This window comes from Myxocyprinus asiaticus, chromosome 3 (assembly GCF_019703515.2).
Source record: "Myxocyprinus asiaticus isolate MX2 ecotype Aquarium Trade chromosome 3, UBuf_Myxa_2, whole genome shotgun sequence".
Taxonomy (NCBI): domain Eukaryota; kingdom Metazoa; phylum Chordata; class Actinopteri; order Cypriniformes; family Catostomidae; genus Myxocyprinus; species Myxocyprinus asiaticus.
In genome coordinates this window covers 58164784-58178178 of record NC_059346.1, presented here as the reverse complement: position 1 = coordinate 58178178, position 13395 = coordinate 58164784, and the positions used below count along the sequence as shown (strand labels likewise).

The 13395-nt window shown below is 35.9% G+C and overlaps 1 protein-coding gene across 2 annotated transcripts in view; it reads right to left on the bottom strand.

Annotated features, from left to right (window-relative positions):
* The window catches only part of LOC127431101 (terminal uridylyltransferase 7-like), a 51482-nt gene that overhangs the window by 8748 nt on the left and 29339 nt on the right, over positions 1-13395 (bottom strand). The window contains exons 20-27 of one of the 2 annotated variants that reach the window (XM_051681363.1): positions 12956-13045; positions 12493-12606; positions 11641-11718; positions 8936-9113; positions 5909-5956; positions 5240-5331; positions 5035-5150; positions 1615-1763 (exon numbers count right to left, since the gene is read on the bottom strand). In XM_051681363.1, coding sequence (XP_051537323.1) covers positions 1615-1763; positions 5035-5150; positions 5240-5331; positions 5909-5956; positions 8936-9113; positions 11641-11718; positions 12493-12606; positions 12956-13045 — 865 coding nt within the window. The remainder of the gene's footprint in view (positions 1-1614; positions 1764-5034; positions 5151-5239; positions 5332-5908; positions 5957-8935; positions 9114-11640; positions 11719-12492; positions 12607-12955; positions 13046-13395) is intronic. The other variant, XM_051681371.1, reaches the window with a different exon arrangement.

The window sequence follows — 13395 nt, the reverse complement described above, 5'->3', positions numbered from 1 at the left end:
CCTGAACCTCATAGACAATCTATGGGGTATTGTCAAGAGGAAAATGAGAAACAAGAGACCAAAAAATGCAGATGAGCTGAAGGCCACTGTCAAAGAAACCTGGGCTTCCATACCACCTCAGCAGTGCCACAAACTGATCACCTCCATGCTACGCCAAATTGAGGCAGTAATTAAAGCAATAGGAGCCCCTACCAAGTATTGAGTACATATACAGTAAATGAACATACTTTCCAGAAGGCCAACAATTCACTAAAAATGTTTTTTTTTATTGGTCTTATGATGTATTCTAATTTTTTGAGATAGTGAATTGGTGGGTTTTTGTTAAATGTGAGCCAAAATCATCACAATTAAAAGAACCAAAGACTTAAACTACTTCAGTCTGTGTGCATTGAATTTATTTAATACACGAGTTTCACAATTTGAGTTGAATTACTGAAATAAATGAACTTTTCCACGACATTCTAATTTATTGAGATGCACCTGTATACCAAGAAAGTTGTTCCTTATGCTTAAATGGTGTTGTTTAACAAAACACATGCGGATTAAATCCATGGTTGTTGTTATTATGTCATACAGTCGGGTCACAGGACAATACCTACATTCCCGTATGAAGTATGTCCAGAATCTATTAATTCTACTTGCATGCATACCTAAAGAATGCACTGTTTTACTGGCCAAGAAGTGCGTCCTCTATCAAATATAGTACATATTGATACAGTACACGGTTTCTGACACACATCGCGACCTGCTTTTCCGGAAGTGGGAAGCTACCTCAAAAACACACAGAAACGGAAAGGGCTTCACTCTAAAATACAAGCATATGCCAAAATAAAAGCTTAATTTAAATGAAAAAAGTATGACAGAAACATTCACTGTACTAGTACTACTTCAATATTAATTGTATTCAAGTAATATCTCACATCTGCTCTGTAACGCAGCACTTTATATGACAAATATAACTCCAATGTTGTATTTTGGATTGTGCTGTTAGGATCTGTATAAAAGCACTTCATTTGATAAAAATATGACAATATCATGTTGAAAATTAACTGTTGTATTTTCATTAGGTTAATTTGAAATTTACATTTAAATAAACTTTCCCTAAAAATAGGCATCCCTAAAACAGCCCTTATTCACACACAGTATAAACACATTATAAAGAAGACTGACACCTGCATTCTATAACCAAACTGATTCCCTTAAATGTTCAGGATTTACAACTGCACTTTGAGAGAGTTTGGTAAACCCGTGCTGTGTGAATGGAAACACACTGGACGACAAGTTGTTGGTTACGTCATGAATATTTGGAATGCATAAAGCATTCAAAGCCACTGTTGGTTACAAAACATTTGATGGAAAAACGGGTGCCTCGATTTGGCTAATTCATTTAATGATACCTTGTCAAGACTTTCCTTTGTTGATATTTACTTTAGTCACTGTCACTATGGTTACAGGCGTTATTCATGGATATCGTGATTATAGAAATAGGAATTGCCAATTCAAGAGTCACACCTGTTAGTAAATAACGATGTCAATCCCAACATATCTTAGGAAAATGTCCAAATCAAGCACAACTATAATGAAACAATGCAATGACCAGAGATGAAGAAATACCTAAAGATTTAGAGAGCAGGCAGTCTTTCTTTATGTGAGAATTGGAGCCACACAGAAAACAGCATCTCTCCTCCTTCTGATGCCATCTTCCATCTTTATAAGGGCTGCAGTCCTTCATTGCCTTGTTGTACTTTGTGACGTCACGCCTACTGAGCAATCAATCAGTATTGTCACATCTCTGTCTTCATATATCATATACTGTATGTGTATGTGTATATATATATATATATATATATATATATATACACACACACACACTGCCATTCAAAAGTTTGATGTCACTTGACTGAAATGTTTCTCATGATCTAAATAACCTTCTAATCTGAAGGCGTATGCTTAAATGTTTGAACTTAGTTTTCTAGACAAAAATATAATTGTGCCAACATATTAATTTATTTAATTACAAAACTAAAATTATATAAAAAAATAAATAAAAAAAAAACAGTTTTAGAAATTGATGACTTGGACCAAATATTTAAGAAATGCAGCCAATAAGTGTCCAGCATAGATGGAAACTCCTTTAATACTGTTTTAAAAGCATCCCAGTGTGATACCTCAAGAAGTTGGTTGAGAAAATGCCAAGAGTACATTTCTGCAAATTCTAAGCAAAGGGTGGCTAGTTTGAAGATGCAAAAATATAACATATTTCTTATTTATTTTGGATTTGTTTATTCACAATATAATTCCCATAATTCCATTTTTGTTATTCCATAGTTTTGATGACTTCACTATTATTCTAAAATGTGAAGAAAAAATAATAATAAAGACCCCAAACTTTTGAACGGCAGTGTATATATAAATAAAAATGAACAAAACCAACTAAAAAGCATCAAGAGTCTTATTTAACTCTCTTTTGGCATGTGCAAAGGTGTAAGTGCTATGGATTATGTATTTATTTTTCAATTAAACTAACTAAAGTACTAACAACTTCAATTAAATCATATTAAGTAAAATTCTCAGTATGAACAGTTAGATATAATAGGGCTGGATATTGGCAAGTTATATATACACTGATGAGCCAAAACATTATGACCACCTGCCTAATATGCTGATGGTTCTCCATGTGCCACCAAAACAGCACCGACCCACTGAGGCATAGACTCTACAAAGACCCCTGTTGGTGTCCTGTGGTATCTGGCACCAAGAAATTAGCAGCAGATTTTCAAGTCCTGTAAGTTGCGATGTGAAGCCACCGTGGATCGGACCTGTTGGTCCAGCACATCCCACAGATCGGATTAAGAACTGGGGAATTTGGATGCCAGGGCAACACCTTGAACTCTCTTCATCCTGTTCCTCAAACCATTCCCGAACAATGTGTGCAGTGTGGCAGGGTGCATTATCCTGCTGAAAGAGGCCACTGCTATCAAGGAATACCATTGCCATGAAGGGGTGTACCTGGTCTGCAATGATGTTTTGGTAGGTGGCATGTCAAATTGGTGTCCACATGATTGGCCGGACCCAGGGTTTCCAAGCAGAACATTGCCAAGAGCATCACACTCCCTCCATCGGCTTGTCTGTCTTCCCACAGTGCATCCTGGTGCCAACACTTCCCAAGGTAAATGGCACACATGGCCGTCCATGTGATGTAAAAGAATACGGGACTCATCGGACGAGGCGACCTTCTTCCACTGCTCCAAGGTCCAGTTCCGGTGCTTGCGTGCCCATTGTAGGCACTTTCGATGGTGGACAGGGGTCATCATGGGCACTCTGACCGGTCTGCTGCTATGCAGCCCCATACGCAGAAGGATGCGATGCACTGTGTGTTATGACACATTCCTCCCGTAACCATCATTAAAATTTTCTGTGACTTGTGCCACAGTAGACCTTCTGTCGATTCGGATCAGATGGGATAACCTTCGTTGCCGTCGCACATTGATGACCCTTGAGCGCCCAACACCCTGTCTCCAGTTTGTGGTTTATCCCTCCTCGGACAACTGTCCTGACAAATACTCGTCAGGTAGGTTCTCACCACTGGTTGACCGGGGCACCCCAAAAGACTTGCCATTTCAGAGATGCTCTGACCCGATCGTCTGGCATAACAATTTTGCCCTTGTCAAAGTCGCTCAGGTCTTTACTCCTGCCCATTTCTCCTGCATTCAATATGCTGACTACGAGAACTGATTGTTCGCTTACCATCTAATCTACCCAGACCTTGACATGTTAGGAGATGATCAATGTTATTCGCTTCAACTGTGAGTGGTCATAATGTTTTGGCTCATTGGTGTATATATACTGTGTGTATATACAAGGTTGGGGAGTAACGAAATATATGTAATGGGATTACATATTTAAAATACAAAATATAAGTAACTGTATTCCACTACAGTTACAATTTAAATAATTGGTATTTAGAATAGTTACATTCAAAAAGCATTTTGATTTGCGCAATTGTTTTTGGTATTTTTTTTTTTTTAAACAAAAAATATTTCTTTTTCCACTGTTGCTACCAAATCAGGTGCTGGTGCCACTGCACTCATATGTAGTCTGGAGCACTGTGGTGACATGTATGTTCTGTTAGATAGGTTTATATTTTCTATTGGTGTTTATGCTTAGTAAAAATAGTGAAAGTGATTTTTTTTTAGCGCTTCCAGTGTCAAAAGCTCCCAGTAAATAAAAAACACACACATTACAAGGTGAACATGAATAACCCATCTATAATGATTCTAAGGTCATTTTAAGCTATTATTCCACAGACTTGTGTAAATACGGGTCTGGCCTTGCAGGCTTGTGGATGCGTGCACAGCAGCACCGCTGCTGAAAAAAATCCTAGGGGAAACACTGATATATATACACAGTTGCAATCAAAATTATTCAACCCCCCTGACCAGCAATACATTCTGGTGATGTGAATTAAAACACATCAACTAAAACCTCAGTAAACAGACAAAGTAAGTTTTTAATACACATTTGAGTGATTTTTAGAACAAAGAGTTCAGTTTACCCAAAAAATAACTAATTCTCTCCACAAATGTCATGTCAGAAATATTCAACCCCCAAAGTCAATCATTTGTGGAGCATCCTTTACCCTTAATAACATCACATAAGTGTTTCAGGTAAGTGTTCTCAGGCTTCAAACACATCTCTATTGGAATATTTACACATTTCTCATGAGCAACTGCTTCCAACTCATTGACATTCTTTGGTTCCTGTGCTGCCACTGCCACTGAATAATTTTGATTGCAACTGTATATATTTACTATACAAATTTCCATGACTTAATAGACTGTGTGGTGCTGGCATTGACTAATAGATCACTAATACTAGATAATCCGTAATATGCAAAACATTCACACTATAATGTAAAACATTACCAACCATTTTCATGCCATTTCATAAAGATTTTCTTGTAATCTTTAGTTAAAAAATTATCAAATGTATGTAAAAACAAATTATTCTAAAAAAGAAATTTAGCTGAATTACCTCTTTCTCATTGGACAGTCTTTCAAAAAATGTCCAATCTTCCCACAAATCCGGCAGCAGCGGTCACTGGGGGCGAGTTTGCCCTCGGTGAGAACCTCTGGGTCAAAAAAGTACTCCTGACAAACACAAAACTGACATTAGGCAAAATCATTTGACTTGAAAGGCATCAAAGAGAATTTAGGTGGTCAAGATGAAGGACACAAACCATTTTATTTGAATACTCTGGAGGGTAAACTATGACAGGGGTGCCAAAGACTCTGCGTGCATTGATAAAGGCCTTCATGATGAAGCTGGCCACTGAAAACATAAAGGAAAATGCGACAAGTTATTGCAGTGTAGTGATCTAATCAACATTAAGTCAATAAATGTTAATATCTCTACATGAAGTCACTCAAGCCAAGTTAAGCTGACCTTGATCTGTTTTCAATGTGATTTAAACATGTCTAAAAGCATGTTGCCACCTAGTAGTCATCATATTCCAAAATGATGGGCAGAAATATGGATTTGGCCATCCTTTGTTTCTATAATAGATTCAGCCCTTTTAAGGCTAGATTCAGCTAGATATTTTTTTAAGGTAAATATTAACCAAACCGTTGGAATGGTATGGTGTGATAGCATGACATAGGACAGCTAGTATACTGATAAGCTGTACTGAATGTATATACTGTACAGTGTGTGCATAATGTTTAGATCATCCTTTAGTGAAACTAAGAAGTTTGGCCCATACAATAAAAATTTTTTTTCCAGTCCTTTGGTCTTCTGGCATCCCAGAAATATTTATGAAACATGAGTAACAGTAATAATAACAGTAGAATACTATTAACTGTGCATGTTGGAGTAGAGTAACAGCAAAAGGAACATAAACATTACATACTTCTCCGTGAGAGACCAGCTCCAAGATTATGACTCAAATCAAAGGGATCTAAATCAACAAGAGAAAGACAATATATACACAACTGATCAACCATGATATTACACCATATACTGTGTGTGTGTGTGTGTGTGTGTGTGTGTGTGAGTGCGTGTGTGTGTATATAATTATTCCACAAGACAAAATAGTAACTGAATTTACCCACATGACCCTGTTAAGAAGTTTACATATCCTTGGTTCTTAATATGGTGTGTTGCTTTCTCGATGATCAATGACTGTTTGTGTAATAATTGTTCATGAGTCCCTGCTTTGTCCTGAGCAATGATGATGTCCACTTTTCTTAAGAAAAAACCCCCAACTACTGTATAACTATTTGGTTTCTCAGCATCTTCTGTACATTTGAGTTCTTCAGTGGTTATATGATGAGATCCAACTTTTGAGGGACAACACAACACAAGCAGGCAACACAAGAAGAACCAAGGTGTGCAAACTTTTGAACAGGATGATTTGTGTAAATAAGATACATTTTGTGTTATGTAGCTTTTGAAGGGAAGTACTACATAAAAAATATCATATTTGATCTCTTATAGGCTATTTGTATACATTCTGAAAGGGGTGTGGAAACTTATAAAAACAAAAGGGGTATGCAAACTTCTGCCCTTAACTGTTTAGGCCTGGGGTCGGCAACCTATGGCACGTGTGGCATGCTGAGGGATAATCACTGGCACGCCAGCAATGGCGAGAGAGGAGTAGACTATTTTATTTATATAAATTCTGCACCTGCATTCCAATCTACATCTTGATGTAATCCTTCCTCATGATCACGCATCATGTTTTCATGAGCTGAATGGGAGTTTAAACAAAGTTAAAATGTGATGAGATCAGGAAAATAAAAAATGGCACTCCATGTCAAAAAGGTTGCCGACCCCTGGTATAGGCTATATAGTTTGTGAAAATGTATATTTTATTTAAAATTGAGTTTTTTCACGATTTAACCACATTAGAGCTTTTTTAAATGTACAAATTCCATGTAGCCTATTCTATCCATATGATGTCATATTGCATGTGTAATTATAAAATGACTTGTCATGTCAGGTGCACATTTTAACACAAAATTCACAACACTGGAACCTAAAATTCAAAATAAAATCCCCACATCTCAACATATAAGTGACTGTACTATGTAAAAAGTGCAGTGTATCTGTCTGAATGTGACCTTGTCACCTCAGTGCTCGTGCGCAAATAAACATTCACAGTGACAGCAAAACACCTTGCTTACATTTTCACTTATTGCGCAAAAAAATTGATTGGCTTCTTTCAGCTCGCTGTTGAAAACACATTTTTACTGGTGCATTTCTAGTTGCTCTGACTGACAGGAGAACAAAGAGAGCACGCCAAGCACATGACGTCATTGCCATTGTAACCAGACACATTTCAGCGGATTTGCTGAAAGACTAGAATGAAAGTATCGTCAAATCAATGTGTGACGCATCGAAATTGCTTCTCTTCTCTGCAAACGATACCAAAGACAATAGCGAGAAGGAAAATTACATTATGGGACATAATTACATTGTTTAGAGAACTGTCGGGACACACCTCTTATAAACGGGACGTCTGGTCACCCTACTTAAACACAATGAGAAAACAATCCCTCATGCAACATTTAATGCCATGACCTTATGAATTTAAGACTTGTTGCTTCAATTTCAGACCATTTTAAGGCCTTAATTTGCGGAAGTATGAATTAAGCCTTTTTAAGACCTGTTGAAGACCCACGGAAACCCTGCAAACAGCACTATTTTATCTTACAGAGAAAAACGGCTAAGAAAATTAGCCGTTGAAAGCATTTTATTTCAGTAGTGGCCACGCAATGTATCAATGGTATGATGCGTTTGACTCGAGACAAAAGCACTGCGAGTTCAGCTGACATTTGCTCATGTGATTCTTAATGGCCATCCTAAGACGAGGTGCTCGAAAGCTGATCAGAAAAAGTTTCAATGAGAGTTACGATCGGAGAGTTTGCGAACCCATGAGTGCAGCGTGCGTCTGTGAAGGGAAAGCTGTGAGGGTGCACGCTGCGAGGAGCTTTACGCCACACATGTAACTAATTTAATATTTATAAATTTTTTAAATATTGTACACTGTTTTGCCGAAATGTGATTTTTTAGCATTTTAACCAGATTATTATCCAGCACTAACAATTTTCGATTCAAAAATCGATTTTTAGATCGATGCATTTGAATCGACATGGTTAGCAATCAATGCATTGAGAAAACGGAGTGAACCGTTACACAACTATTAACCAAAAACATTCTGTTTAAGATGTTTCAATCTTTTCTCTTCTTTTTTTTTTTTTTTTAAACAAAACAAAATTTCCATAAAACATTAATTTTTCCATTTTAGTACGTTTTGTCATGCATGGTCTAAAGACTGGACAAAATCTGTAGATTACTGAAATCTATCAGTTTTTCAGTAGTATACAGCATATCTTTTTTGCTTGCATTGAGATCCACTGTCCATTACAATGGGCATCAAATGTTTTTTAAAAATGTATGTCAAAAATGTAACTTTTCAATATAATATTATGACTTGTCCTACTAATGTAACAGCTCATCTTAACTGTAAAATGGTCAAATTATTATTTTTGAAGCTTTAATAAAGAAATATAACAGTTAAAAAAATAACAACAAATGATATTAAACTGTTTAACTTAGCAGCATCCAATCTAAAAATCCTTTGCAATTTAGGTGGCACCAAATGACAAAAAACAAAACAAAAAAACGAGAAAATGATGTCCACCGAAATGGATTAAGTAACACATTAGTTGGTTGTAAGTGAGAGGTTTTTAACTGTATTTGTCAGGAAATTAAATAGAAATTAACGTTACTTATTTTAACCAATTATCTCACATATTATGATAAAAATTAAAACGGTATAATTCTAGTCATTTTATCATGTAACACATTATCCCTAACCCTGCATATACAGGGTTCCTGATCTGATTCCTGCCACTTAATTTCTTAGGCTCACCCTCAATAGCAAGATTTTTGGAGGTCCACTGCTTCTTAAAGGTGGTGAGAGGTTCCTTCCTGCGGATACAGATGACATTCTCCTTGAAATCAAATATCTCAGTGTAAAACTGCAGAAGCCCGAGCCACAGTTCCCCCACTGACTCCTTATTCTTCTTGTACTCCGGCCAGTAATTACGCTGTGGAATAAACAATCCCTTATTACTCGGCAACAATTAAACCAGAAATCCAAGCCACATTTTTGTGCTGCCTGTTTAAAGGAATAGTTCACCCAAATAATGAAAATTCTGTCATCATTTACTCACTCTCATGTACGTTACAAAACCTTTATGACTTTCTCTCATGGAATACAAAAGATGTTAAGCAGAATGTTAGAGACTGACAGCCTCAATCACCACTCACTTTTAATGTATTAAAAAAAGATGAATGTTGACTGAGGCTAACTTTCTGCCTGGCATCTTCTTTTGTGTATACGGATCAGAGCATGTGAGCGAAGCGGAGCGGTGTGACACTCCCGCTCAATAACCCGCTCCATGCGTGTGCGCTCCACTCAACCACTCACGGTACCGTTCACACTCACCGGTAAAAAAGTGTTCGCTTAAATCCCGTCCGACATTAAATTTCTCTGTAGTATACTTGGTTCCGAGCACGTACACAGGGAGTCGCTACAGTGGACCGAGCAACTGCCCCTTTGCCCACATGGGCTGAGGTGTCCCTCTGGGTGAAAATATATAGGTCAACATTTACTAAATTATCAAATGCTTAGTAACGTACACATCTGAAATGATGTGATTGTATTTTATATGAAATTATGTGTCTCGCTGTTTATTTTGGACTGGTTTACAATGGCTGTTAGATAATCGGGTCAACCAGAACTTCCTTATCATTTATAATCAGTCAAATATTTATCTGTTAGCACATATGTCATTGAACATCTTCAAATAATGCCATAACATTTGTTTTCAGTTCTAATTACCTTTATCAAACATGCCTCTATAAGTGATAAAACATATGTGCGTTGGCACGGAAACATGCATACATGCAAATTGGCACTTTTCTGTTTTAAGTGGACCCGAGTGACACGACCGACCCAGAAAACCACAATCGTTTATGGCAATAATGAAAACATGGACTGGTACCAGGAAAAATATTGCAGGTAAAAGTGAAATTCATAATTATTTTTCAGTTGTTTCCACGGAATGATTATACCGTAGATTTAGACATTAGTAGGTTTCTGATTTAATGCTATAAGACTTTGGGTCTGTAAATTAAAATGAGCAATTTCTCATACTAATTTTTTGTTCAGTTTTAAAGGGTTTATTAAGATATCCAGAAAAGTGCAGTGAATGTTTTTTTTCTTTTTCAGTGTTGTTGCTTTATTAATATTCCCTACAATTTTAAAATGTACGAATAAGCAAACTAAAGGACTGTGGTTATTTATATAATAATTATTACATTAGTAGATAGCATGTGCCCCCTTTGTTTTTCCTTGATATTTTTAAAGCAGCATAAAGTGAATCTGGACTTTATATGCGTCAAACGATCATGTCTTGTGCATGCGCTCTTTATATGTACAGCAAGGTTTAACCATGGATATAACAAATAAAAAATCTTTGTCCTGCATAAAGTGAGATTTTGTCTAATATATATATATATATATATATATATATATATATATATATATATATATATATATATTAGATGAAATCATGTTTAATGATTCCAAAACAAATTAAATTATTTAATTCACAAATTACACTTGTCTTTAAGAAAATTGCTTTTTTCTCTGCGCATGAATGCAGTAAGCGATGTCGAAGATGTTATTTTCAACCACTAAACTAGAGTCAGTTTTTTTATTTTTCACTTATCATTAAGGTGTGGATTTGGCTTTGCCACTTTATCCCGAAGCAGAAATCGAAAGCAACAGGCAGTCGATTAAGTGAGATAATTCTAATAGGAAATTCTCTATGCGAGAGCGGAAATCTTTACTAATTTACTAACTAACAATTGTACAATGGAGGCATGAAAGCAGAATGCTCCACCTGCAAATTAGGACACACTGATCTGCAAGATCATACATGTTTATTGGTTTTGATGCAGGGATATTTTGTGTGTGTTCGCTGGGATTCAAGGAAAAATGCTTTGCCAATATAGAGTATTATTAAGCTCACATATTCAATTGAGGGTGCTCTAATGTTCACAACCCTGCAGAACCAGGCCTGCATCTAGCTGGCAGTTGCACTGACATGATGGTAAAACAACAATATAGCTTATCTATTAATTTATTATCAAACAGTAGTGTAGCCTACTAGCTCACTCCACTAAAACAATGTTTGAACTCCATGACATTAGGCCTATTGCTTATTTCGCAGATTCCCAAACCAGCATTTCACAAAGTGCATTCTTGAGCGGCCTGAGCGAGCGGGAGTGGAATCTTCAAAAAGGCGCTCTCCGCTCAGGTGGAATTATCACCACTCCGCTCACATGGTCTGATACGGATATAGATTATCTGCCACAGAAAGCATTCTAAGCCAACAATCAGATGACTTTAGGATACTTTAAGTAATGCTAAAGCTAAAATATTACATCACTATTTTATGAGTACAGATAATATGTTAATAAATATGCTATTAAACATAATAATATACTTTTATATAATTTTACTCATAAGATGAGCTCATATGATGAACCATTAAATTCACTCACCAAATTCTTTAAATCCTTAAAGAAATGCACATCCCAGCCGTCTACAAAGAATACAGGTTTCTTCACCCCATTATATATCTATAAAAAAATATATATATATTCTAACACATGCACATTATAATTTACGTTTTATAATTTCTGGCATTTGGGTCAATGTTAAAATGCTTTCTCATATCCCACCTTAAACCTATCTCTTCATTTACTTACACTTGTGCCATCTCAAACTCGTATGACTTACTTTCTTCTGTGGAACACAAACAAAGATATTTTGATGAGATATTAGGTGAATATATCCAAAAATTGCAAGTCAATGGGCTCCAAAAAGGACATAAAAGGCTGCATAAAAGTAATCCATTCGACTCAAGTGGTTTAATATGATCAATTTTGAGTGAGAAACAGACCAAAATGTAACTCCTTTTTTACTATAAATCTTATCTACTGCAGTCTTCTTTGCGAGATCATGAATTGAAGCTCGATTACACTTCAAATCATGATCGTGGCTAGGAGACTGCAGAAGACAAGATTTATAGTTAAAATTTTGAGTTTCTCACTCAAAACCGATCGTATCGCTTTAGACGAGGCAGATTAAACAATTTGAGCTGTATGGATTACTTTTATGCTGCCCTTGTGTGCATTCTGGATCTTGGAACTGTTGAACCCCATTGACTTGCATTGTATGGTCAAAAACACCTCACATCAAAATATCTTTGTATGTGTTCTGCAGAAGAAAGAAAGTCATACGTGTTTGAGACAGCATAAGGGTGAGTAAATGGTGAGAGAATTAAAATTTAATTCTTTTACCAATAGTAAAATTTTAGAGAAAAAAAAGGTTAACAGTAACAAAAGGCACACCTCTTGGAGAACAGGGATAACAGGAGGGTTTCTTTGTTGAAGGTAGTAGAGCACCATCAGTGTGTAGGCATAGGAAGATAAACTCCCACGTGATGCATCTCCAATGTCACATATCTGAAGAAACAAGAATAATTTTATTCTTATGATCAAGATATTTAATCTATGAGTTAAATGTAAACAAGTTTTATCTGGAGCCCAAAAACATTTACATGTGGATCACTGATCATTAATAAAAAAGCCACAGCTAAAATCATGATTGATGGTCACATCTAGATAATTCCATGGTTCTCCCCACTACTCCAAAAAACTACTAGGAAATTTTCAACAAAAAAAAAAATAAAAATAAAACTTTCTTGACTCTCATAAACCAAGTTTGCAACTTAGCCACTACTGTGTACTGTGTTTCTATGACTGAAGCAGTGATGGCATTACAATATGATATTTATCAATGTTTCAAACTTACTTTGGAAAAAACTTTCATGACATAACAGAGGATCTTCACACGAGCATCAATTGCAGCATATGATGCCAGTAGTTGTGTGTTGTGCAAAGCCTGAGGGGACAAAGTGAGAAATCTGACCTATTTGTTTACAATTTTTACAACACTTTTACATTACTTGTGTGAATTCATAACATATCCTGTATTTACCACAATTAAAAACTAAATAGATACAATTCGCCAACGTGAATGTCCCAGCAACAATTAACCAAAATAAGTCAGCATTTTGAATAATTCAAGTCGATTTTCAAAGCATTTACGATAATAAAAAAGAAAAAGAAAATCATATTTATTAGGGCTGTCAATCAATTACATTTTTTTATCAAATTAAATACATTGTGTGCCAACTAATTCATCGAATTAATCACATTTAATCATATATATAAATATTTGCTGAGAAAGCC